The 27663-nt window shown below is 39.1% G+C and overlaps 1 protein-coding gene across 5 annotated transcripts in view; it reads right to left on the bottom strand.

The window, feature by feature from the left end:
- The window catches only part of SBF2 (SET binding factor 2), a 212273-nt gene that overhangs the window by 29856 nt on the left and 154754 nt on the right, over positions 1-27663 (bottom strand). For 3 of the 5 annotated variants that reach the window (XM_028731545.2, XM_077930483.1, XM_028731504.2), the window contains 13 exons: positions 27452-27520; positions 18970-19140; positions 14790-15052; positions 14526-14698; positions 14178-14251; positions 13044-13239; positions 11551-11678; positions 9462-9637; positions 8792-8937; positions 8479-8677; positions 3883-4079; positions 998-1132; positions 37-132 (listed from right to left, as the gene is read on the bottom strand). In XM_028731545.2, the coding sequence (XP_028587378.2) occupies positions 37-132; positions 998-1132; positions 3883-4079; positions 8479-8677; positions 8792-8937; positions 9462-9637; positions 11551-11678; positions 13044-13239; positions 14178-14251; positions 14526-14698; positions 14790-15052; positions 18970-19140; positions 27452-27520 (2023 nt within the window). The remainder of the gene's footprint in view (positions 1-36; positions 133-997; positions 1133-3882; positions 4080-8478; positions 8678-8791; positions 8938-9461; positions 9638-11550; positions 11679-13043; positions 13240-14177; positions 14252-14525; positions 14699-14789; positions 15053-18969; positions 19141-27451; positions 27521-27663) is intronic. The other 2 variants (XM_028731515.2, XM_077930489.1) reach the window with 2 other exon arrangements.

Here is a 27663-nt window from a genome sequence, read left to right as displayed (position 1 = left end):
ACATCCCCGTGTAGGCTTTGAACTAGTCTTACTAACCTCCTCGGGCAAAGCTATTGGATAGATTTACATCCAACTGTCCTGGCACTACCTGCTTAAACACAGTGGACATTCTTGAAGCCCTCCTTTCAGTGCCTAAAGTCAGTCAAAAAGAATGGAGAGATTAAAAGTACAGTATCATGCAAGATGACATTACCTATTTGTTATCCTGATCTGAGGCCCAAGAGGTATTTTTAAAAATTACACAGAAATGTTCTTTTTATGACTTATATATCTAATTGTTGCTAGTTTACAACATTTAAGAGACATTACACATAATTAAAAAAGTATACATTTGCAGCATCACAGAAGGTTAGGCATGGCTAACACAATCAAAGTATTTAACAACAAATGAAGCAAGGCATGCACAATTTGGTGATGGTGTTATGTTATGAGAAAAGCCAGAATTTAGATACACTTGATTTCACCAACTGATTAAGCCAAATGGACATACTTGGCAAGTTGCATGCTCCTGTGTCTAAGACAGCAGCTTTTACCTTTGCATGAACCCTATCAGGTTTCATCACATGACAACTGAAATAGAATATTAATGCATTTCTTAATGACTTCATCAAGACCTATCTACAAAAAGCTTATTACATTTTAGTCTCTTTGCTTAAAAAAACCCTATCCCTACGTTTGTTAGAGAATGAAAAGTAATCAATTTCTTCAGCATAAATTTCTAATACTTTGATATAAGCACTGTACATTTTCCCCACCTATATGGAATAGAATTTCATTGATTAACAATTCTGCTTAAGTCAAGTCATTTTACTTTTGAATTTACCCTGAAAAATTTATATGCAGAAACCAGACATGTCATCTATGTGGACAGTGAACCATTCAGACAATGGCACACTGAGAGAATATAGAGATAAAACTAGGAAACAAAGCAAAATAAATAATAACACAGTCAGACTGGTCTTACATTTAGCATAGCTATATAAAAGCATAACATTACCTGGAGACAAAGCAATTGTTGGCCTGACAGTGAGAGTATTGCCATTCATTTTACAATGGACAGAAATTGCATTCAGTAAGGCTTGAAGGTATTTTTCTTGTTCTATGCTGTTTGATGATTCTAGTGATGTAGGAGCTATGCAAACAAAGGAGGGAATAAATTATATTGATACAGCATATTTCATGTCATTGAAGTGAAAGCATTACCCAGTGTATGCTCTTATTTAGATAGCTGAATATTACTCCTAAGATCCAGACATGATAAAGAATGTTGAGAAAATGGTAAATATATTCTGGTATTAAAAATAAAACCCAACAAATAAAATTTGATTAAACTATTGATCAACAACCTACCTCCAAGTATCAATGGGAAGTACAAATTACCCTTCTGTGATCACAAGTATAATATATAAAGAATAAATTCCAGTGGCAATAATTTTGATTTCAAAATATCATGATACCATCACTCTCCCATTAAAACAAGCCTGTTTACATGCCAAACTATGGCTTACCAGGACCACATTAATGTGCCTGTTCCTGGAGAGGAGTCTGCAGCTGCTTTGTTTCTTGTTGGTTTTTTGCTGTCTCTAAGATGGGGTGAGCTCCCGTTGCTCGGTCCCTGCTCCAACCTAGCAGTTTGAAAGCACGTCAAAGTGCAAGTAGATAAATAGGTACCGCTCCGGCAGGAAGGTAAACGGCGTTTCCATGTGCTGCTCTGGTTCTCCAGAAACAGCTTAGTCATGCTGGCCACATGACCCGGAAGCTGTACGCTGGCTCCCTCGGCCAATAAAGCGAGATGAGCGCCGCAACCCCAGAGTTGGCCACGACTGGACCTAATGGTCAGGGGTCCCTTTACCTTTAAAAAGCTCATTATGGACGTTTACTTAACATGCCCCCATATATAGTTTCCTTTATGGCTATGGAGGCAATTTCTTCCTTTTTCACGTATAAAAACATGTCTGCTCACATTAATAAGGATAACATGCCAATGATGAATGTCACTTTTGCTATGCTGAAAGCTACTCCCAAAATACTTCCTGGGTATAGCTCATTAATAGGGTTGCAAAAAATACAGGCAAAGACTGAGTCTGGTGGCTGGAACTTAGATTTCTGAAGAGAGGAACATGTTTGCTTCATGAAAATACCCTTCTTTTTACTGTTATCCTCATATGAGGCTCTCGCCCATTTTATTTTTCCACAACTAGTTTTGTTCTTAGAGGCAGACCCCTTTTACCCCAGGCCCCTTTTACACTTGTTTCCTTCCCCATTCCTATTCTCCCATTTTAAAACTTTGCCTCTTTCCCAGTTTCCCCCCTTCTCCCGCCCTCCCACAAGCCCACTCATTGAGGCCCACCCCAAACAGTGTAGAGAAGGGGGTAGTCTCTATTTGTGCATAATTCTGTTTATGTAACCACCAAACTTTGGACTACACATGATGTGATTTTAGTACGGTGGTTTTCTATTGGGGTAAAGCCAAAGTTCTACCTCTGCTGCTATGTTTTATTTTTGCAAATTGCTCAACTCTTGTAGTTAAGCTTAAGGAGTAATGTAATCTAGTATTTTAAAATACTGAAAGTAGATACCAGTGCACACCCACACAAACTTGCACAGCTATGCTTTGTAGATTATTTGCTGAGCCACTGTGGAAAATTCATTTATTGTGTGTATGTATTTTACTTACAAACTCACACAAAGTAGTATGCCATTCATAGGATTATGCTGAAGTATTTAAGCCATGAACATCTATCCTCATCATGAACTCTTGAATGATTCACCGCTTATGTAACTTGTGCATAACTATGAATTATTCTATCCACTGTCCTCTTCAGAAATTCCATAGGGCAAGTTGTTCAGGCAGGCCAGCAACACCAATGTTTATCTCAGGAATAAGCCCTTTCCCTCCTTTCCAAATTAGATGAACTCTGAGGTTCATCTCCATGTTGGCTCTGTGCCTCACAAAGGCAGAACAGGAATTTTGTACCCCAGGGGAATGCCAGATGAGGCTGCAGCATGCCTCCACCCCTCAGATTCTAGTGAATGAGAAGCATTCTGTATGCTGCTTACTGGAGCGATACTGCAGAGCAGCCTTCCCCAACCTATAGCTCTTTTGGTGCTTTAGATTACAGCCACAATTATTCTTGAGCACCGGCAGCTGATGGGAGCTGGAGTCCAATATATCTAAAGGGCACCGGGGGCGGGGGGCACTGGTATCCACATAATTCCATGACAACATGGTACAGGCCATCATAAATAAGACTGCTGTAGGACTGAACTTCCATGTTAGTCTCTTGTTTGATGAACATTTTAGTAAATGTCTATGACCTCTAGTATCCACTTCCTGATGGTGGTTTCTCTAAGACACTTCAGAAGGAAGATCACAAGAAGGCATAAGCAATTCAACCCATCATTCATTCCATTATGCTCCTAAGTATTTTTATTTCAATTATTTCACCCCCAATGCAAATATTTGCAATGTTTCAGAGAGAAGGGGAGAAATACAAGAGATGGCCCTGTATTTATAATGGTTTGTGTCCAATGTAAGTCTCTTGTTTTTACACTTGTACAATGGGACTCCCCACTTTCACAGTGTGACTCATAAATCTTTCCAGAAGTTGTCCCACCTTCTAGAGCAGATCTGGACAAAGCATGGGGTGTACATTGGGGAAGGAAGTCCTGTTACACAAGTGGAAATCTTCACTGATGACCCAAAGGAGTTGAATACTGCCCTAAATGTTAAATTGCATGGCTGGCACCCACTATGATACCATGGGGCATTATTTTGGGAAGACAAGAACTAGAAAAACATAGTAAAAAGCAGACTGCGTAAACTTATATTGAAGACACTTCTTTCCCACAAAATATCCTGGAAGTGAAACATGCACTCACCTGATGTTTGTGTATTTTGAGATTTGAAAAGGCCAACAACTCCTTTGCCATGAAAGCCACCGGCTCGAAGCAGAAGTGTGCTGGTTTTTGAGTTTTTCCAACAGACCACTGGCAAGCGATTGTGTCTGTAACAGCGAGCTACTCTCTGCAGGCTGCTGTCCTGCACACACTGAGGTACCACTAGTAGCCCTGGATAGCTAAATCAATAAGAAGGGGGAGGAGAGAGAATTAGATGGTTCAGATAAGCCAAGCTGTAGTACCAGGCTACAAGGAAAACAGATGTGATTGAGGAACACTTCTTACTTATTCCAAATGTTTCAGTTAATCAGATACTGTGTGAATTCAAAACCCACCAATCATGTTAGCCAAGTTTGCATTTCTAAATCTAGCTCCAGTTCTACCCACTTGAGCCATCTCCAATGATCCAGAAGAAGAGGGGAATAACAAGATTAAAGCAAAGCATCCAACTTCCCTTTATAATTTTATTGATCGCATTGTCAAAATGAATAACTTTCTTTGCTACATCATTTAGGGATATAATTAAAGAACATTATTTTTGAAATGTTTACGACACATTATTTTGTTTCTCAGCATAAAAAGGTCTCTTTTGCCTGCCCCGTCACTAACAGAGGCAAAACCTTCACCTATAAATAGTAATGCCTTCCTTCCCAGTTGTGGTATTCCCTCCTGTGAGGGATCCTTTTTAAAAGGAATTAAAACATTTCTGTCCTATGAGGCTTTTGAGTTGTTTTAATTCCCTTTTTTATATTGACTCTTCCTGGTTTTATGCTTTTTTTTTGTTTGAATTAGAGTGTTGCTTTTATTATTTTACAATGAGGTAGGTCCCTATGGAGCTGAACTGTAAAAATTGGCATATTGAATAGAAATGATAACATCAGAATTTATCAAGTTCTATATTAATTTATTTTTGTATTTACAGCTCACATTTAAAGTACAGTATGATCACATCTTACATAGATTTAACTTACGTGATTTCAACTATACACAGATGGAAGCAGGCTGGTTGAAACTTCAAGTTAAATCCAAGCAAGGTGGAGAGTTTAAAAGCTCTTCTTGCACCAGGTCTGCCATCTGCCATCTTGTGAAGTCTCACATGAGCATCCCAGAGATGGTGCACTGAGCAGACATTGCACCTCAAACAAGACAGAGAGCTCGTTATGCACTGGATAACCCAATATTGTGGGGTCATCAGAGTTCTTGCACGACCATCCCTAGCCTCTAAGTTTGTGCACTGAGCAGTTTTGGGTTACCCAGTGTGAAAAGAGCTTTTAAGCTCTCTACTTTGCTTGCTGGGCAAGGCCTGCATGGCACACAGGCTCTGGGAGTATGCGGGATTCTCTCTACCCATCACCTGTTAGCCATTGGGTGGAGCCAAGGGTTTGGGTATACATGATTTTCATGTGGTACCTCTGGTTACATACTTAATTCGTTCCAGAGGTCCGTTCTTAACCTGAAACTGTTCTTAACCTGAAGCACCACTTTAGCTAATGGGGCCTCCCACTGCTGCCGCGCTGCTGGAGCACGATTTCTGTTCTCATCCTGAAGCAAAGTTCTTAACCCGAGGTACTATTTCTTGGTTAGCGGAGTCTGTAGCCTGAAGCATATGTAACCTGAAGCATATGTAACCTGAGGTACCACTTTACAAGGAACTCTTGGAACTGAACCTTGCCCAATATGCAATTGTACTGTACACAAATTAATTCAAATAACTAATATTTTATCCCCAGCACATGAAGTGGTTTACTTATTATTTTCTTCCTTGATCATTTTATCGTTGATGGATACAAACAGTTGATATGGTTTTTGATGAAGCTTGATAGTAAAGCCAAACACAGGGGTTGCCAGGTTTCTGTTTTTCTCTCTCCCTCTTTTCCTGCAAGCTTTGCTGCTATCACCCTGAGCATCTCTGGCTAGCCAGAGCCAAGAAAGACGCCCTTCCAACTTTTGGAGGGCTTGATGGTTTGTATTTGGGTGCCTTAGTCAAGCAGCAGCTGCCAAACAGCCCACAGCCTTCTTCTCAATCTTAAGAGCTGGGCGAGAGGGCAGAGATTACAGCACAACTGCCAGAAAGAAGGCTTTTATCATTCATCATGTTTACCAGAGGAAGGTGGCACACTTGCCAAGGCAAGTGAAAATGAGGAAGCCTGCGGATACTTTCCAACAACATAAATTATTCACAGCACAATCCTTAACATGTTATTATATTACATTTTAAGATCAAGTGTTATTAAATAGTTCCTTTGAAAGCAGTAAGGGGGTCACTACAGCAACACAGAAAGAAACAACATGGTACATTTCATACTTGTCCTAGACTGATTGTTTACAGGCACTTACTTTTTATGAGCAAGAATGTTTAGATGCTCTAATTTAACACACTAAACATTGCCAGTACTTTGGCTCTGACAAGGAACCAACTCTGGCTTGCATCAAAATCCATTTAAACAGCTCTGAATTGATAGTACGCAAACTGCTAGTTATATAATTTATTTAAAAAATAGAGCAAGTTAACAAAGAAAAGCAGCTGCTTCAGATTCTACTCCAACCCTGGCCGAAAGAGAAAAGATTCCAGGGACTCCGGATGTTTTTAAATAAGGTGAATTTGAACATGTGTCTAAAGTCATTTACATAAAAGTTAAGATGATTAAAAATTACATTTCTAATCTATATGAATATTTCCTGGTTTTGAGAAATGCACAGTATGGTCTTGTATGACATTAAGGAAAGTAAAGCTCTTATGTTTCTGAAAAATAAATTCCCAGGGCTGACTGCAAAATTCATTTGACACCCCCCCACTTGTAAGAAAAGTGAAGGGAAAATGCACTATAAATTGTAGAATAGCAATTGTTTGATGCAACTTCGTATAACTTTCCTTCTTTGATTCAAATCAGAAAGAGTGCTCAATACTTAAGTCGATGTCATGTAACCTCCCTGCAAGCCTTGTGCAAACAAAATCTATGAATGCTCAATAAACAGCCTGTTTACAGAGACCTGAAAGAACAAAAACAGATCTGTCCAACTTTGGCTACTGATGAACACTGCTAGCCCCTCGAAGCACATGTGGGCTTTAAAGCCTTGTGGATGGGAAATTCTAGGTCTCTAAAAGGCTATCAAAGGGGCTGGGTAGACTCTGGCAACTGCAGAAAGATAGTGGCTTGCTGAATGGTAACACCCCATCCTCCAAACCTTCCCCAACTCTTGAACATATTCCACAATTCTATACAAACTTACAAATGTGTATATGTATTTTAAGGTGAACCAACTATATAGCTTTTCTATACATCAACAGGCAAACCACCTAGAGCAAAGTAGCAATAAATAAAATAAAATAGCAGAATACCATGAAAACACCAAATGATAAACCAAATGCTTTTATTGGCTACCTGCAGGATTGGCACAATTTCTATTTCCTGCAAATTCTGTTTTCTTAGGTGCAGAAGCATATTGCTTCCATCCAGCACAGCTTTTTCAGGAGAATTCAGAATCTGGTCTTGCTAATTGGTGGGGATGAGCCTCTGGCTCATCATTTTGACGATTAAGTCGATCAACTTGAGAGCAATTTAATTGCTACAATAACTGTTCTAGTTCCAGCTGAAGTGTCCAGTGTTTGTGGGATCAGTTTCAGCTTGTGCAGCCTGATGATATGGATGAGGTACTTGCAGGGCTGTGTCCAACTATGTGCCCTCTGGATCGCTGCCCATTGTGACTGGTGACATTCTGCTTGGGGGTCTTGAATTGGTGGGTCAAGGGTGTGCTCAATGCTTCGTTGCATAAAGGTGGAAGTGACTTCCGCCCTAAAGGAGATGATAGTGCAGCCACTACTGAAAAAGCAGGCACTGGATCCAATCAATTGTAACAACTATTACCCAGTTTCAAATATTTCTTGGGGTGGGGGAGGAGGATAATTGAGAGGATTGTGGCAGAACTGCAGACATTACTGAATGAGGCTGATTATCTGGATCCATTCCACTCTGGGTTTAGGCCAGGGTTCAGGCCTGTACTGGTATTCTTCTGGACCAACTCTGTGGATGGGCATAGTAGCACTTTGTTATGGTGGCTCTGTTCCACCTTACAAGGTCATGTCCAGAGATTAGCATAGGGTGACTGCTCTTCAGCCTCCTGGTATTTACACTTTGTAGTGCCATGGTACACCATTTTGTCCCCAATACTAATCAGCATCTATATGAAGTCATTAGGAGTTTGCTCCACCTCAAATCACTAAGACTGGGGCTCAGAACCAGATTGTTATCAGGGGAGGTGGGTGTAGTTTGGCCAAAAGCACCTTGAAGGTCAATAGTGAGAAGTCATGGCATGTAAAGTAAGTAAATGCTGTGTTGGGACTATTATTCCATCTAGCTAACTATTGTGTACATGACTGCCAGGATTTCAGACTGGAGTGTTTGCCAGCCCTACCTGGAGATGCCAGGGATTGCAAAGCAAGAGCTACAACCCTTCCCTTCTAAAATGAATAATATTTCACATCAACAAGGCTTTGTAATATTTGTCAAAACGCAATGCCATTTGGAATATTTTTTATGGGTTGTGGTTTTAATAATTACAACAAGAAAGTTGGCTCACCTTCTGCAAAGAGAATACATCCTGTTCAAGGCTGTTATTCGAAAGTACTCTGTTTTTGAGCGAGAAGAGCTATTACTGATAGTTCCCAATCCCAAGCGTTGATAATCTCTAAAACAAGCTCTTTCCACTAGCTGTTCCATAGTTGATTTCTCTGATGCTTTCAAAGTAGCACTAGTGTGCATTTCACTGTCATCTGAAACTAAAGTTGTATTATTTTACTATCTTAATATTTAGTGAAGCAAGTACACGGCAGAGTGTAATACGTTAGCTGAATTCAGATATTTACAGAAAAGCCCCTCTAAAGTTTTCTTACCTGATAGATCATCCTCCTCATTCCACCCAGGACGATTCACTCTTTCTTCCACAATTGTCCCCGTTTTCTTCTTTAGTAGGTACTGTCGGCCAATTGTCATCTTCCCTGCACGTTTTGCTCCTTTTACAATTGTTTTTGAAAGAGTGCTACAATTTAGAAAAGAACCAAAATATCTGTATCGTGGTTGAAAGAGGAAAACTGGACATTATCCCTTCTAGGAACTTCCTCTCCAACAGCCACTAGAGAAATGTGTGGAATATATACAAAGTATAGATGTGATCCCATGCCTTCTAATGAATATTGTACATGAAAGGGTTTTTTGTTGCAGCATGTTCTCAATCTTTGTATTTCACAAATAATCAGAGGCATATTTTCATGATGCAGGTCCCTCTCTCACCAACAGGAAGATTTGGTGAGGTGATTTGGGAGCAAGAAATACAGAAAATCCCACCTTAATGATCATAATTTTCCATATTATAATTATAATTATTATGCAATTTTCATTAGAATTCTCACATATATTGCAGCATCTCCTTTACTAAATCATGCTATAAGCATGATTTTAAAACTTCTTAAATATAACTCCATTGCAGAATCTTTTTTGAAACTAATAATGTAGAACAGTATTTATAAGAAAGAAGCAAGCATACAAAAAGGGACCATTCCTTACCGAAAGGAAGTGTTCTTTTCTTTTTGCTTTGGTAAGATTATCTGAGGTGCAGTTTGACCAGCTGCAAAAGCAAAAGTGCTAAAGATGGACTGGGGGTAGCGAAACTTCATTAGCTGTTTCTTAAATATCTCTACAACTTCAGGGCCCACTTCTTCATCAAAAGCTACCTTAATCAGCTATGTATAAAAAAGATGCAATGAATTAAAAATAAAAGGTAAGATAAAATATAAGAAATATAAAATCAAGTTTCTAAAATATTATGAAATATTATTATAAAATAGTATTACTGATTTATGAAGCAATTTATATGAACTTTATGGTTAATTAAATCATTTTTGTAATGCATTGCTTACAAATTAGAAAAGACAAAAGAAAATGTATAAGATCAAAGAAAATCATACAGGAGTTTTGACAATAATAGTAATAGGGAAGTTTTTAATGTTGGATATTTTATTCTGTTTTTAATCTGTTGGGAGCCACCCAGAGTGGCTCTGGAAACCCAGCTGGATGGGTGGGGTATAAATAAATTATTGTTGTTGTTGTTGTTGTTGTTGTTCTTGTTATTATTGTTCCAACACACTGTATATATTTATTTAAAAACAATAACACTATGTGGAATGGTATAATTTGAAGGTGTTATTTTGGTTTATCTCATGAATAACAAAGAGAAGAAAATACAAGCATTAAAATGAGGCAGAAGATTTCTATGCTATTTTGCTTGAAATGCAATTAAGATTAATCAGTGTCACATTTAGGGTATGTTGAACAGACACAACATTTGGGCAAAATGACAAACTATTTTCCATAATATTGTCCCACTGTTTGCAAGCCTGTCCATCTTCTCTTGAAATGCTTTGGAAATATGGGCAGGGTAAATGCCATCAGAAAGCTGAGACAGAGTGGAGGATAACAGAGTATGTTTGGGGAACCTGGAATGGGACTCTCCCAAATGCTCCTTCCTACAGAAGCTGCTTATGAGACTGGCACTGCATCCCCTGGCCTATTTGCATGTCTTGTAACCAAGGTGCTTCAATACTAAGGGAAGGCAAAAACTGTCATGCTTAAAAGGCCTGGAAATAAATAGGCAATACTGAAAGTGGGCAAACCAGAAGTCAGGTACAGTAACTCATGACCCCACAGAACTATGGCCCAGGTTTATGGATACATTCCATATATACTTTCACTCTTTGATGGGCATTTTGCTTAAGTTCTCTATTGTACTATGAACAAGGCATGGGCAACCTATTTTTAAATGAAGGTGATGGCACTTTATTAATTTATGAAAATGACATCCAATGTTGCATAAGAAATTGTCCAGATCGTGATCTTGCTAAGAAAACCTACTCTACATTTCTGTCATAAATTTGAGGCAGATGCATTGTGTGACAAAGATTAAAATAGTGTTCTTGGCACATCTGCCTAGTGTACCTAGACCCGGGGTCACCAAACATGGTGTCCTCAGATATCTGCCTTGCACAGGTGCTGTGAGGGGAGTGTGCTTGCTTTTTTTGGATCTGTGTTTTATTTGTTTTTGGGTTTGGGTTTTGTCTGTTGCAGTGGGAGAATTCTGAGCATCACCAGTTTTCTTCTGCAAAATGAATATTTTGTGGTGCCAACATCGGTTGCTTATTTTTCCAGATGTGGCCCTTAAAAGGAATGCTCCTAGGAAAAACTATTATAGTTGTAATGGTTTCCATTTTTTTAAGATGATCTCTCTTTTCAGTTGAATTAATTCATACTCTGCCTTTCTACAGAAGATGTCCAAGGTAGTTAACAATAATAAACCCTTAAAACCTTAGTTATACTAACAATTAAGTTAACTTAATTGTGCGGGATTTTTTTTAAAGCAACAACAACAACAACACTTTTTATTTATTTTAAAGAACAAACATGGCAACAACAACTTTGGCTGCCTCCATTTTTAAAAATTGTGCTTGATTCTGGCCTTTCTATGCAGACTTTCTTAGTGGAATGAATTCAGGGATGATTTATTTTGGAATTGGTGATATTGTGAATATAACATGCAGAAGGAAGTAAGAGTGTTCCAAAAAAACCAACAAACTATGAACTTTAAGCAGCTTTATTTTACCTGAAACACTGCAGAGGTAATTTGTAGCCCTTCCTGCATGCTTTGTTGAAGCTGGTTCTGGATGGTAATTTTCTTCTCCTTAGTTATTGAGGCAATGGGAACGCTCCGAATAACAGTTTGTTCTCCCACTAAGAATATTAGTCAGAGGAGCACTGCGTCATGGTTCAAGTTATCAGAGCTGTTCATATTTTACATACTCTACTCAATATGTTTGATTAGTCTTACACAGATGCAAGAAAGATGCAACAAAGTCCAAGCCATAATCAAAGCTGGAATGTCTATCAAAATATTTAGCTCATTTCATGAAGGACATGCTAAAGAGCCTATCAGTTCCAAAAAAAGGAACATGTACTTCCTCAGTCAGCTTACCAAACTGAATCAATTGATTTATTTTATTAACATTAACATTTTTTAAAAAATAAACCAACATGATGCCTTGTAACATCTATTCCTTAAATTACACCAGATTACATTAAAATGTATTATGACAGATATTCAGCATATGTATGTTTACAAGTAAGTAAGTAAGTCCTACTGTGTTTAGTGAAGCTTACACCCAAGAAAAATGTGTTTAGGATTGCTTCATTGAGATTGCTCAATTGCAATTTCAGCAACTTGGCTATCTTCATGAGAAAGATGAATTTAGAAAAGTTGTACATTATGGGATGACAAGCATAGTTCTAGTGGCTGTGGGTCAAAGTTTACAGTTTTGCAACAAAAGGGAAAATTTGTTTTGTGGGGCACTTTTGGTTGTGTGGAAAGAGCCATTTATATAAAAGTGTTAACATGTGGCAACACTTTTATACATGAATTCCAAACATTATAAATGGCATATCCAGTGTATCACTGTCGTATCAATTATGCAAAGTCATATTACCCAAGGTAATATTTCTGTGTTAGCGGAGTCTGTAAAGTGAAGCGTATGTAACCTGAAGTGTATGTAACCCGGGGTACCACTGTAGAATTCTTATCCTCAAAAAGCTACAGTTACAATTTTCACTTAACAAGTAAGATAATTGTTAAATAAATAATTGCTACTTTTTCATCGGCCCAATATAGCAGTTTTAAAAACTGTTAACATTATTTGTTCTCATGGCATTTTAAAATAGTGTACTTTTATTGATTTCTGCTCTTTTAATAAAGTGAAGGATTATATAGATTCAAATTAATTTCCACTCTGGGAGAAAGAGTTGTTGCAGAAACCAGTTCACTAATTTCTCATTCACTGGCTATATATCTCACACCCATGGCAAACTAGTTAAACACTAACCACATAAGAACCACAGAACTAGCCAGAAATAAGATAAATTATAATAATTTGTTATTTAATTAGGTATGCAGATTACAGAAATTCATACCGATCAGAAGGTTGAATTATAGATACTGATCCTATTCTGGCACATTTGTTTTAAGTGACTTAAATGGACTGCAGGTTAGCTTCAAGTGTGTTCTGAAGTAAAAATTTATTTTAACATTCATAAAGAAGACCATACCTAGTTGATCATGAGGTGTGCCTTTAAATATAACTCTGTACGTAGTAAGGAACAAAGCTCCTTCTGCAGGGAGAATGTGAGGGCCTCCAAGCAATCCTCCAGTTGCCTCCTCTCGGCCATCAGGATCCAGAAGCACACGGAGACCTTCACACACAAACTCTTCCCCTGGTAGCAAAGCTGGTCGTAGAATCTTGGGCTGAGCCCAAAGACAAGATTTATATATATATATATACACAAATTGTGTTACACATAGTACACTACAGGTGTCAAACTAAAAAGGATTGAGCTGGAATTACAGCTATAGTTTGTAAAAGACAGGTTATTGTAAAAATGGGTGTATTTTGTAGGAAAGGGATTTAACAAAGAGCCCTAGTCCAACACTCTAACCACTATACCACACTAACAATCACATTGTTTGCATTCATAGAAGGGATAAGGTGTGCCAGCTGGGCAGATAGTCACTTATCAGGTCTCCCTAGGGCTTTCCTGCACTCTTTCAGATCTCTCATCACCATTCATGGTCAGAAACATCCCTCTGCCCCTGTGCTTACTGGGCAGACTGGATTTCAACTAGGATAAGAGTAAGAACTGAGTAAAATAAGTTCCGTCTTTTTAGAAAAGTGGCAAAGATGCAAGGTTCTGATGGGTTGGAGCAGGAGTGGGGAATCTCTGGTTCTCTAGATGTTGTTGGACTCCCAACGTTGCCTACTGAGCATAGCCAATGGTCGGGGGGTGGGGGATGGGAGTTGTAGTTCAGCAACGCAGGAGGGTCACAGGTTCCCAGTGTCTGGGTTAGAGTTTTTGCCTCTTCAGTCCAAAAGGGAAAGCATTATTTGCCTAGATGCTGTTTGGAAAAGGGAGTGGGTCGATAAAGAATAGGTCTTAAATCAACAATGGACATGCAACAGCAGCTTATTTTGATTCAGAGGTTTGGCTGATACTTTTTCTCTAGTTCATATTTCACAAAACTATAGCCAAGCTGCTTATTTGTTGAATTTTTCATATTTTTCAGCATCCTTTTAAATGTTCCAAATATCTCCTCAATTATATTAGAAAAAACCCCCCACAGAAAACTGAGCAAACTTGCCATATAGCTAAAATGTAAATAGTGTAAACAAAGTCCAAAATACTTGCCTTCTCAATTGGTGGCAACCTTCTACTTTCTCGATGAACAGCCTCCAGAGTCTCAATGTGCATTGCTACAATTCCTGGGAGCAAACACCACCGCAAATGAGCAAAACATAGCAAGAAGAAAACAAACTAAAATAATTCCACCCTTCTAAAAACTGCTTTCAGAAAGCCCTGAATAGGGCTCTCACATGACTATGTAGACACCGACAGACTAAAATTAGAAGTGCAAACCCATATTGTCAACTGAAAATAACACATACAAAGAAGCTCTTTTCAAAAATATCTTTTCTCAGACAGTGCAAAATACATCCCTCTCAAAATATTTCAAGACTTCAGCATAGCTCTTCATACCTGGTATCATACAATGAAGACTCCTGATGTGATCCTGTGTAACTCCACTTTCTGTACAAACCTTGTCTATGAACCTAGTAATGAAGCGTATGACAGCATTGGCAATGTCATTGTTCTCAGAATCCTCAAACCCACTTTCAGTATCATAACTCTCAGCAACGCTGCCTGCAATGCTAAAAAAGCATTTCTAATCAGTTAAATCTACATTGGAGCAAAATAAACATCACTCTATTTGAAAATAATGTGGTTGTCCTGATTACACACCTATTTGTGACAATGCTATTGCTTCCACTCTCCCAGTCGCCCGTTGCTGAAGTTCTTAGGAGTTTGTTTTTACTGGTGTCCAGTGGCACCAGCAGGTATACCATGAGGTTAGCAAAATGAATTGCCTGACTGAAAACCATACTTTCTTCACTTTGTACTAGTTGCTGTTGAGTCTCTTTACTAAGTGTTGGCCACAGACGCATCTGCTCAGCAGCTAAGTCCATGGCAGTCTTTTCTTGGGCCTGGGCATCAGAATTCTTCTCCTAGGGGAGAAAATGGTTAGACAGTAGAATATTATACTGTGGCTTTAAATTATTTTTGTTCTTTTGGAATGGGGACAAAGGCTGCCTATAAACTATATATGAGACCATATAACACTGGTCTTGAAAGACCTACACTGGCTCCCAGTACGTTTCCGAGCACAATTCAAAGTGTTGGTGCTGACCTTTAAAGCCCTAAACGGGCTCAGTCTAGTATACCTGAAGGAGCGTCTCCACCTCCATCGTTCTGCCCGGACATTGAGGTCCAGCGCCGAGGGCCTTCTGGCGGTTCCCTCGCTGTGAGAAGCCAAATTACGGGGAAGCAGGCAGAGGGCCTTCTCGGTAGTGGCGCCCGCCCTGTAGAACGCCCTCCCACCAGATGTCAAAGGGGGAAAAAACTACCAAACTTTTAGAAGACATCTAAAGGCAGCCCTGTTTAGGGAAGCTTTTAATGTTTAACAGGTTATTGTATTTTAGTGTTTTGTTGGAAGCTGCCCAGAGTGGCTGGGGGGACCCAGCCAGATGAGCGGGATATAAATAATAAATTATTATTATTATTATTATTATTATTATTATTATTATTATTATTGGAAGAGAACCTTTGCTGAAGAACCAAACATAAGAAAAAACACTGTGCAAAGAATAACAATTAATGAACCACAATGCCTCTACACCACCCACGTCCTGCCTCCAAGTTGTGCTACTGCATACTAAGCGACAGCAGAACATTACAGAAAGGCTTCTCTACTGGTTGATGTCTCAAGATGCACTTTGCTTTTTGCATCCACATTGCTCAGGGGTGGGGCAAGACCTGGATCTGCCTGCAAAAAAACATTCAATTTCCAAATGTCGTGCCCATCTTATCCTTTACTTTCCATTGCATCTGAAATTAGATCCTTGTGCAAGCACAGGGCCATGGCTGGTCTTAAAATTTAAAGAACTATTTCTGACATACCTACAGAATCCATAGAAAAAGGAATGCACAACATGGAGCGATACTGAAGGCAAGTCTAATTCACTTATAGCCCTTTCAACACAGCATCAATTTAATCTGCTTGTTGGTGGGTTTAATTGTTTTTGTTTGTTTCCTTATTGCAGTTTTACAAGCTAATATATACATTAGGATTTCATTCTGCTTGCAAACGCTTGGCTCGTTCTCACAGTGAATATGAATTGGCTCAAGAACTAACTGCCTGGCATTCAACTAACTGCCTGGCACAGATGATACTGTCCAATCTTCTGTAGTGCTTGAGTCAGTGAGCCACGTGTAGCTATAAATAGCTTATAGCACTGAAAAAGTTACATGTTTTCACATGCCAGATTTCAAATCTAACAGTCGTTCTCTGTAAACGAAGTGGATGGCACGTAGACACAACATATTGTAGCCTAAAGAAATTAGGGCAAAGGTGACTGGCAACTGTTTTCACATAACCTCATTTTTTAAAGGAAAAGCAGCAGGAACCTACAATTGTATGATCAGCCTTTTAGACTTCTGAAGAATATGAGGAAAAGCTTCAAGTGTGCGTATGTGCTACAACTGCTTCAATTTCCCAATTCTGCTACCACTGTTCTCTGTTGCTTCCCTATAGTACAGTTAATATTGGTAGCAACTTTCCTGTTCATGGCTTTTCCTTGATGTTTGATAGTCCCTATAGTATTTAGAGGAACATTACTGACACGCTAAGATGGCAGAGTGCCTTCTTCTATTACTTTGTCTACAATTGCCAAGGTCCTGGCATTTTACTGGTTTTGCCATACTGGAAAGATGCAACCTGTTCCTTTTATAACAGGACAATTAGGACATGCCTATACTTTACTTACTTATTTCATTTATGTACTAACTTTTTCTTCCAAGGAGCTCAAGGTCGTGTGCATGGTTCTCCTCCCTTTTTCATCCTCACAACAACCCTGGGAGGTAGACTAGGCTAAGAGATAGTGACTGGCCCAAGATAATCCAGTAATCTTCATAGCTGTGTAGGGATTGAAACCCTTGTCTCACAGGTCATAGTCCAACACTCTAACCATTACGCCACACTGGTCCAGATGTAGCTCAATATCCATCCCAGCTTAAATCATTATAACACCCACCCACCCTGAATAATCCCTGTAATATCTGAAGTACAGTTGGAATAATATTATTGACACCAGCTATCATGCCTAATCTGCATATCTTTGTTTAAAGATGACCCTGTAGTCACACAAGCAGAAAGTATATTTCCAGAGTCATGCAGCTTCTTATTTTTGATCTGTCCAATTTCAAATACCACAACACTGTTTATGAGCCCCCAAAAGGGAGGAAAAGGTTAGAAAATGAAAGGAGAGAAAGAGAGCAACATAACACAGAATGATGGCACATTGTACAAAGCACGAAATGGGAGCCAGTTTATGCTGCAGCACTGACATGCCTTTTCAGCTCTGCACTGGACATAAGACTTCAAAGCAAGTCAACGAAAGGGAGAAGGAAAACTTGTGGCTGAAGTAACTGTAAAAGCCACAAGCAAAGGGCTGATTTTCATATTAATTTTCTACATATGTGCTCTTAAGAAGCATGTAATGAAGTGGCTGGAAAGAGTGTGCTTTTTTTTTTTTTTTTTTTGTAACTTGAGAGCAATCCAGTACACATCTTGCATGTGTTCAGTTGTGAAGCTTCTTGGTAAGTCTGACAAGTAGTCAATGTACGGTGGTGCAATGGGTCAGTGTGTCTGGATGTTAACAAGAAGACCTGTGGCTTAAGCCCACCCAGGGATGGCGGTGGGCAAGATTCCTGCATTGCAGAGGGTTGGACTAGATGACCCCTGGGGTCCCTTCCAACTCTACAATTCTATAAGCATGTATTGGATATCATACATGTTCACACAAGCTTGTCACTAACTCTTTCACTACCATCCACTTCTCATGCCCCCCCAATAACTATTGCTTTCCCCTCTGCTAGCCATGGTCACAGAACCATGTGGACAAGTGGTCTTTCTCCCCAACTGCACATCTTGATGAAAATTTTACATTTTTACATTTTTACCCCACATTAACCAGATTGATGCTTATACCTCCCAAGGTCTTAAATTTGGAAAGACCTCTGGTAAGGGAAAATCTTTGGCTTGTGCTCGGGACAAGAATTTTTATTTTTCATGAATGCTGTGTGCCTCTGAAGGAACTTTTAGATGCTCCTGGTACAAAATCTACAGTATTACAATGCCAATACAATTATACTGCAAGATATAATGGTCCAGAACAAAAGTTGTTGTGGAATTAGATAAGACATGACAGCTGAATTAGCCTTTGGGTTCCAATATAAAGTAAGCTCCAAGATTTGTGCACCTAAACTCATACACAGTTATTCATTACTGCTATTGGGGGAAAGAGTTATTTTGGAAATTATGTTTATGCACCAGGGTGGAAAATCTGCATTTTAGGTTTCCTTTGGCACCAATATTCACAACATCTACTATCCATTTCTGATGGAGGCGGGGGGACATTCTTAAGGGAAGGGTAAAGTTTTGTCTGGGAATGCTGTCTGATTTGAAGCAGAAGGAACAGAGTGCTGCCAAAGCTAGAAAAACATGTAGTAATGCATGTTAGGACTGTGAGCATATTAAGATAATATACTCTATTCTAAAGGAAAGCAAACTTTTTTTGTGTGAGTATTAATGAATTATCCTGGATAGTTGTGTTGCTTTATATATAAAACATCTTAAATCTTGTCCACACTATTAACAAGTTCTTTACAACTAGTACCTTAAGATTTAAGAAGTAATTCCATTATTTAGGAACACACCCCTTGCCTGGCATACTAATTCAAGAAGGCCCAACAAACTATACAATATCAAACATTTTCTTTAACTAAATGCCAACTCACTTCAACACAGATTTAGTTTAGCCTATTTCTTTGCTCATTAAAATTTCTATATTATTGTTTTACTTACTTTCTGCTTTAAGTGTTGTGGATGATTGTCTTCCTTAGCTGAAAGATAGAGTGAACGAATTTGATTTTCCACATCACTGTAAAAGTTTGTTTCCCAGAACTGCTGGTTAGCCCATATTGGATGATCTTGAACACAGGTGTAAACAAACTGACTGACTCCAGGAGCTAGTTTCTGAAAGCACAACGATGAGTCATCAGATTCATTTTCAATAGTAGGAACAACAATGTATTCAACTGTTGTGGCAATAAAAATCATTAATGAAACAGACAACTAATCCTAATGATGTATGTGTACATATAATGATCATGAATATATTCTCTCCTATACATTCATGTTGAGTAAACTAGTGGGCAACTCAATAATAATTCTGTTTATTTGAAGACAAAATCTTACAGAATGCTCATTCTTGAGTATGAATGTTGCAGCAAGACACATAGAGGTACAAGATCCAAAAGTGAGAACAATGGGATAGTGGAATATGTAAGCTTGGTTTGCTCTATTTTCACCTGATTGAACTCCGAAATTTGCACTGAAATTTGTGTGTAGAGAGTAGCTTTTCAAAGAATCTGAAGCAGGTCTACAAGGTACATATAGTAGTATTTTCAATTACACAGTGCTTATTTTTTAATCTTTTCAAAGGTCCTGCAAATAATGCAGAGATGGCTCTGTACCCCCCGCCCCATTTAATGTACTTGTTGAAACTTCAGACACTCCACCTACATTGCAGCATTGCATTCCTTCCATATTTATATTACAAAATGAGGATTAGCTTTTAGGGTCACTGAAATCAGATGCACTGCATTTTTTATCTGTTGTTCAATCATATACAAAGTCATACGCCATTACAATCCATCCCAAAACAATCCTAAGTTCCAAATTATTCCAGACGTTTCCCTGATTTCTATTTCTATTCAGTCTTTCTGAATTAGCTTACAGGTGTTTCATTAGAACTGTTATTCAGTGCAACCAAACAGCAGCCAGCAGATGGCAATAGATTTCTGTGGAAACTACATGCCATTTCTCTGTAAAGGCAGCCTAATAAAATAGTGGCGCTGACTGTCTCAACAACTGAAAGATCAGTGATGAACTCTGCCTAACAGATCTGCCTGTAAAAAATAAATCTTACATACACAAAAATATCAATAATATGCCATGTGACTACATTGTTTTCCTTGAAATGATATCCATGCTTCCCCATTAGTCCTGTACTCCCCTGATCTTACCTCTGCTAGCCTACAACAAAACCTAAATGTACTCCTCTCAGCTAGCTTCTTGGTGTGGTTCCATATAAGGGCATAAGAGACAATAAATTGAATTTCAGTCCTGATCAGACAGGGATTATGCTGACAAGTGGCCTATCTGACTTGGGAGATAATATGGGAGTTCGCTTAGTTGGTAGAGCATGAGGCTCTTAATCTTAGGGGTGTGGGTTTGAGCCCCACTTTGGGAAAAAAGGTTCCTGCATTGCAGGGGGTTGGACTAGATTACCCTTGTGGTCCCTTCCAGCTCTACAACTGTATATGTATGTGATTCTATACAGCCTTTTATTCTGGATGGGATTGCAGTTTGATAGTGCTTTTAGATCTCTAGAAGCCCAAGTAGCATTACTGGCACAAAATACCTACCCTCAATTTAGGCTGGTACAGTATGGCCTCTCCTAGACCAAGAAAATCCAGCCTCACTTACATACACTCTGGCAACATTGTCTATGGATGGTTACAGTGTGTTGTACATTGGGCTGTCCTTTAAGATGGCACAGAAACTACTGTTAGTTCAGAATATGGCTACTAACTGCAACTGGGAATTTGGAAGACATCTCACTGATCTTGAAATGGCTTCACTAATTTCTGGGTCCAATAGGAAATGTTGGTTTTAACTTTCAGAGCCTGAATGACAGCACCAGAATAACTCAATGACTGCCCCCCCCTAAACCTGCCTTTCATGAGAGGCTGTTGTGTTCTGTGACACAGACTTTTCTGTTGTGGCATCTTACCTTTGGAACTCATTTCCCAGGTACAGTCAATAACAACAACAACTCCTTTTGACGTTTTAAGTAAAACAAGAAAGATGAATTGGAAACACTGGAAATAATAAGGGGCCTGGTAGAAGCGCAATTTCATAAAAGAATTATGGGAAAAGATTATAAATTTAAAAACAAAGATATTGGGGTATTAAATTCCACATGATTTATTAATAAATTATATGGTTGACTTAATAAAGAAAGAACACACTGAGATGTTCTTCCTATATGGCAGCTGCCACTAGAAAATGTCATGCAAAGAATTGAAGATCTCAGGGGACATCTAATATTAATGAATGGATAGATAGATAAAACTTGGGAATTTAACTTAATGTCTAAGTTGACATTTTCTGAGGTCAAAGGAAACAACAAAGATGAAATACTTTTGTAGCAAAGGGATTCTGTTTCTTAACTACAGTCAAAATAACCTTCCAAATATACGGTATGGTTTTGAGATGCTATGAATTTTAAAGTACTAGTAGTTCTTTGGGTTTTTTTTGCAGGCCCACCTGCAGCAAGCCTAAGATTGCTGGGATGGGGCACAGGAGGCAATAACTACATGACAACATTTTGGGATCGAAAATGGCCACAACTTTATTGATTTACAGATGCCAGTAGGCTTTGGCATAGAAATTGGGTATGTATCCAAAATCAACCAACCTGACTGCTCGCTGATTACATCATCAGGGTCAATACTGGGTTAAGGGACCCCATATGACACACATCGAGGACACCATTAAGGGAGTTCTATGGTCTGTTAGCCCCTGCCTGGACACATAGTCAGAATTCTTCCCCTTGGACCAATTTACCGGGGTACCCTGATACTTTGATGGGGGGGGGGGGTTAGGCTCCTTTCCACACCATCTGATTAGACTAAGGATCCGGCCCAATGCATTTTTCCATCAACGTTGTGACAATTGCTGTGAGGTAAGTAAAACCTCCAAACAAGCCCAATTAGGCAAATTCCTTCCTGGCCCCCAATAAAGCCATCAAGCAATTCCACGCCATTCATATGCACAGCCCCCTTGCCCCCACATACAGGTTTAAATGGTTTGAGGATAGACCTGAGCAAAGACAGGCTCAACCCAGGTCCACTCCCCAAAGTCCCCCTGCAGTATGGCCATGATTGGCCAATTTAAATTTGAACAGCAGAAAAGTCCTATCATTCTCTGTGGCCCGCTGGGGCTGATGACACAGCCCAGCTGTGCAGGGACTTTTTGCCCCCAACCAACTTGCCCACAGCCACACCAGACCACAATTGCTGCTGCTCCTGAGCAGCATGGTAAGCGGTTTCTTCCTCTTCTTTATCAGTTTCATGTTATCTGTTTAACTTACTTTATTAGTATTGCAGTTTATGACTGTTGTGTGTTCTTCTTTTGGGGTTAGAAAGAATATTTATTGAGATGGTATTGTTTCTAGTTTTGCAAACTGCAAATTGATAAACAATAGTGCAATCCAGGCCTGCTCACACCAGACTGTCAGGAGTTTGGACAGAGCCAAGGTATTTCTGCACCCAGTTTTGCCGGCTGGGTGCCATTGACAGAGAAATACATCACTGTGTCAGTGCTGACTTTCCCCTTCTGCCCACCAGTGGAGCCCAGTGGAAAGCAAAAGACTCAAAATTCCAAGGCAGGGGATGGGATGGGATGGGGCTGCCCTGGAAACTGCTGGATCTTCAGACAGTCTCACAGCAACTGCAGGCCAGCATCAGGCCTGATTTGGGTTTGACAGCTGCATCAGTCTAGAGCTGGTGCAGGGATCAGGCCCAATCGTCCTGCCGCTGCTACTCTCTGGTTGCTGGGAGGTGCTGTGCCGTGGATGCAATGGTGGTTCTGCTGCTCTGCAAAGCTCCACCAGTGTGTGAATAGATGTTAATTGCACCCCACATGCTTACTGCAGCAGTTCAGGATTCTGGTGCTGGTACTGGCAATCTAAGAAGCACAAAAAAATTATTCACACAATGATTCAATAACGGACTCCCTGAAATGGTGGCTAGATAGATGAGGAAGGAGCAGTCAGTGAGCTTATCCAGACTCATCCTCATAGAGAACAACTATTAATCTGCAATTACCAGTTGTAGGGAGTTCCTACAATATCCTGTACACTTCTTTAAATCACAGGACACTGTGAACTCTCCCTCTTCTGCAATAGAATGTACACCCAGCGAGTTTATACAAAAAGGGATAAGGGAGCAAGGTTATTCCTACATCTGTTGGAATGGACAGGATCTTATCTGATTGTTGCTGGAGTAAGTCTTCTGGAAATAACCTACAATAAAAAATGAATTTGTGACACACCATGATAGAAAAACTTATAGAGATGTAGAACCAGGAGCATGGCCATCTCATGTGACTTGTTTTGAAGGGCACTGCAATCACAATTTAGGATATGTATATGTGCATAGGTGTATACATAAGAAAATGCAGTTTACAGCTCTTTTATTTAGGATATGTACATTTGTATCATGACTGGGCACAAGAAATCCTGATCAAATATAAAAGAGTGTGCTCTCTCTCTCTGCAAAGTAATTTATTGGGGCATGATCCTGCCAAAGAACCTTTAAATCTCATAGGCTTCAGAAGGGAGAGATTTTAAGTATATGTCTAAGACTCCCACTGATACCCTTTGGGTTTTAAAGTGCTCTACTTGGATAAATCATGCTCAGTATTTTCAAACTGCACTTCTGAATGTGCAGCCTTAGTACAGTCTTAACAATGAATGTGCAGATTTCTCCAGGGTAATGCAAGGTGCAAATATTTAATTTCCAGTTCCAAGATCACAATCACATTCTATACACTTACAAAAATAACGTAAAGGTCATTTTTGCCAAGATCATTTTTGTGCCAAGTTGTAAAACCCCAACAGGGAGCATCCTAGATGCTGTGACATATGTTCATAACAATTATTGTGTGAAAGGCGCCACTATAATGTGTATCCAAGAATGTTCCTTTGTGTGCCAATTTCAACATGATTAAAATGGGTAAAATATTGATACTGAAGACTACCTGTGGCCCTACATCTATATGCAAAGCATTATGATAAGCAAAATAACTCTTAGCTAAAATAGTGGTCACAAGAACATTCAAATTTTAAGGTTGCTTTTTGGTTCAGGCGCCATACTAAGTGTATTCAGAAGCTCAGGGTAAACACAAACAGCTCTGCTATCCACATGATTATGGCACATGAGATTGAACACCAAATAAGACTTATGTTTCTTGAAAAAAATAGCCTAAGAAAAAAACATATGAAAATAATCATTATTCCATTAGTATGTTCATTTCATGGAAAAGGCTTTGAAAGTACGCAAATGAGGTAGGGCCCTAGTGATACAGCTTATTGGCGAAAACCATTTCCTCAGAAATAATGTACACAAATCAAAAACCAAACGCCTTGTCTGGGGAATAGGTAGGAAAGCATGGGTGGAGGAGGGCGTAGAAATATAAACAATGTCTCAGACTATGAATTATTCTGCTAATCCCAAGGGCTAGATTTACAAAATATCTAACCAGTGTTTAAATTTTTAACCTTAAATTGAATACTGATTAGAACGTTTTTTAGAGAGGAGATCATAGACCAGTGAGAAATCAAACAACTGTCATGTAATTCTTTTTGCGGGGGTGGGGGGAAGCGGCGGGGAAGGGAATAATTATATATAAAACTTTTAGCTGAGTTAATCAAGCAAAGTGAATCAATGATCTAAAAGAGGTCAGTTACATAATCTAATTGCACATTGTAATTTCTCAATGAAACGTCTAATATTTTTCCTTAGATTTTATTATACCTGTGCAGTTAAAGTTAGTCATTCCTAAGGAGGCCATCCTAAACTTGTTTACATAAATTCCACTGAATTCACTGGTATGTATTTCTGATCAATTCTTGTTATGGCATCTCATCTCTTTCCTTCAAAGAGCACAAACTCCAAAGCACAGACATAGTGAGGCTGCGTATACAGCATACATTTAAAGCACATTCTTCCCCAACCATCTAAAGAATCCTGAGAATTGTAGTTTACCCCCCACAGCAACAGTTCTCAGCACCCTTAGCAAACTACAATACCCAGTATTCGGGGAGGGGGGTAGTTCTTCAAAATGTACAATGAGTACGCAGCCGGAGGATCATTTTTCACTTTTCTGTGAAAGCTCAGTGGTTTACAGCACAGCGCCACCCGCATCCCTTATCGGGCTATCTAGGGTAATGTTTTGGCCAGGAGCCATCTCAGGCTGCGGATCCAATTCTTAAGAGGTAGTATAAGAACTTCTAAGACCAGCTATTCTATTAGATAAAAGCATCTCTGTCTCAGCTTTAAGCATTAACCCACAACCAGTTCATTACTGAAGTGAACCTTTGTTTAGGTATTCCATTTTCTTTCTAGAACTAAATGGAAAGGAGAGGATATGGTATCATCAGCATAATGTGAATGCCACACCACATCCCAAATCTCTAGACATCCTTACACAAGAGCTCATATATATGTTATGTAGAACTGGAAACAAAATGTGCTGGATCCCTAAGTCTAAGCCAATTTGAGCAACAGCTTCCCAGTACCACCATCTAAAATCTGCTTTCCAGGAAGAACTAGAGTCATTATAAAACAGTGTATACAAGCCACATCCTGGGCAGGTGATTTAGATGAATATTAAGGTCAATTACACTGAAAGTAACTCATAGCGCAAAAAGAATCAGGAGGGACCATCTTCCCCAGGTCAGTTCCCATGGAAGATCATGCACAAGGGCAAGCAATGTTATCTCAGTCTACAGGGTGGAAACTAGAAATTTGAAAAAAGGGAAAATGCAATCTATAGGCAGAAGTATTTCTAGGAGAAAATATGTACATAAATTTATCGTGCACTGTTTTGCTACGACATTCCTTTAACAACTAACACTGGAAAATTAACATAATAGGCCGTCTTCCATCAAAAGGAAGGGAAACATTGTATCTTGTACAATTACGTGTTATTTATATTTTAAACAAATTCCAATTGTATTACTAATGGTAAACAGAAACACTGTTTTCTGCCCCCAAGGCTAAAGTTGTTTGCTTGCACAGGACATTTACTACACACAGTGAAGAGTGCTCTTCCTCACTTAGATGAATCACACTCTTTTGATTTCTTAGGTCTAGTAATTTAAAACTGAACTAGAGTGAAGTTATAGTGGTGTTTGTATGAAATTTTCTTCCAGGCCACAAGTATGCATCTATTGTACTGACTTGTTGTCCATGAATTTAATGCTGACGGCTATGAGCTTGTGGATTTCTTCAGTCACATCCTGCCCTGTCAGGTTTTGTAAGAGTCTAGTCACTGGGTATTAACTACTGGAATTATACTGGACATCACATGAGGCACAATATATTGTAAACAGAAATTCTTTTTCGTTATTTTAATTACACATGTGCAATGCCCCTAGACTAAACGTCTTGGAAGCCACAGGCTTCATGAAAACTTTAAGAAGCAATTGCCAGATCACATAGCTAGCCTTCCACCAAAGCAGATTTTCTGATTACTATGAAGCATTTTGCACTAATATTAATATTTTAAAGACACAGAATTCACAGCATTCCTACCTGACAACCATGCTAACTTGACTTAGTAAACGTTTTTAGTGAAAACTCACTGGTTTACTGAGTTAGATTAGAAGAAGCTGCTTCCATTTTGAAAGTTTGGTACACATGCATCCAATCTAGACAGTATTTAATTTTCAAAGTTTATTGTGAGCATCTGTACCTATAAAAAGAATTTCTTCATAGATTAATAGAAAATACTGTTGCACTCAGGTCCTGCTTAAAAGGGCTTACCATAGGCATTTTACAGGTAACTGTGAGAACAGAATGCTGGACTAGATAGGCTCTTCTTAAGTTCTTAGCAAACTACTAAGGAGCTGGAATGAGGGAAGGATAATATCTGGTGTTTACTTCTAGAATAGAGCCAGACAGTAGAAAGACTAGGTCCTATTTACATGTAATGGAAAGCCATGGTCAGAAACATACAATGGTTTACCACAAATGAGCAGTATGCTGGTACACACTGTGCAAATCACTGCACTGCTGCTACCTTTTCCGTGCCAGCTGTGATCCCAAGAAAATCCCCACCCCAGATTTAGGGGGAAAACCTCCTTAGTAAAAATTTTCCACTGGGATAGCAGGCAGGGAAAGGGTTAAACATCTCAATGCGCTCCATTCTGATGAAAATCATCCTTTTAACTGTAACATAAACCAACCCACTATGCATTTGGGGTTATGTCTAAATATGACCATGAATTGAATGAATTCTGAGTAAGACAACCAAATCTCTGACAAGCTTGGTTCTTTAAACTAGTGTGTTTGCAAAGTGTGGTACGCGGATGGGGGTACATGAAATGGCTTCAAAGGGTATTATTAAAACTAAATTCTCACAAGAAGGGATCTCAATTAATATAGAGGTATACAAGCACTTATTATCAAATTTCCAGAAAACCACAACTTACCCTATAAAAAGCAGTTGTTAGTGGCAGCAGTGCTGCAGCAATGTTGTACTCTTCTGACGTTGAACAATCCTTCAAGTTGAAACAAAAAGAGGAAGTTAGCAAGTTATTCTAATCAGCTTGCATTTTCAACTGTAATTATGAGGATTACCCACAGAGAGCTTTGAAGACCAGAAAGAACCCTACTCAATCATGATAGAAGCAAATATAGCCTC

Source organism: Podarcis muralis, chromosome 1 (assembly GCF_964188315.1).
Source record: "Podarcis muralis chromosome 1, rPodMur119.hap1.1, whole genome shotgun sequence".
NCBI lineage: Eukaryota > Metazoa > Chordata > Lepidosauria > Squamata > Lacertidae > Podarcis > Podarcis muralis.
Note: the sequence above shows the minus strand (reverse complement) of the source record. Positions and strands in the feature narration are given on the sequence as shown.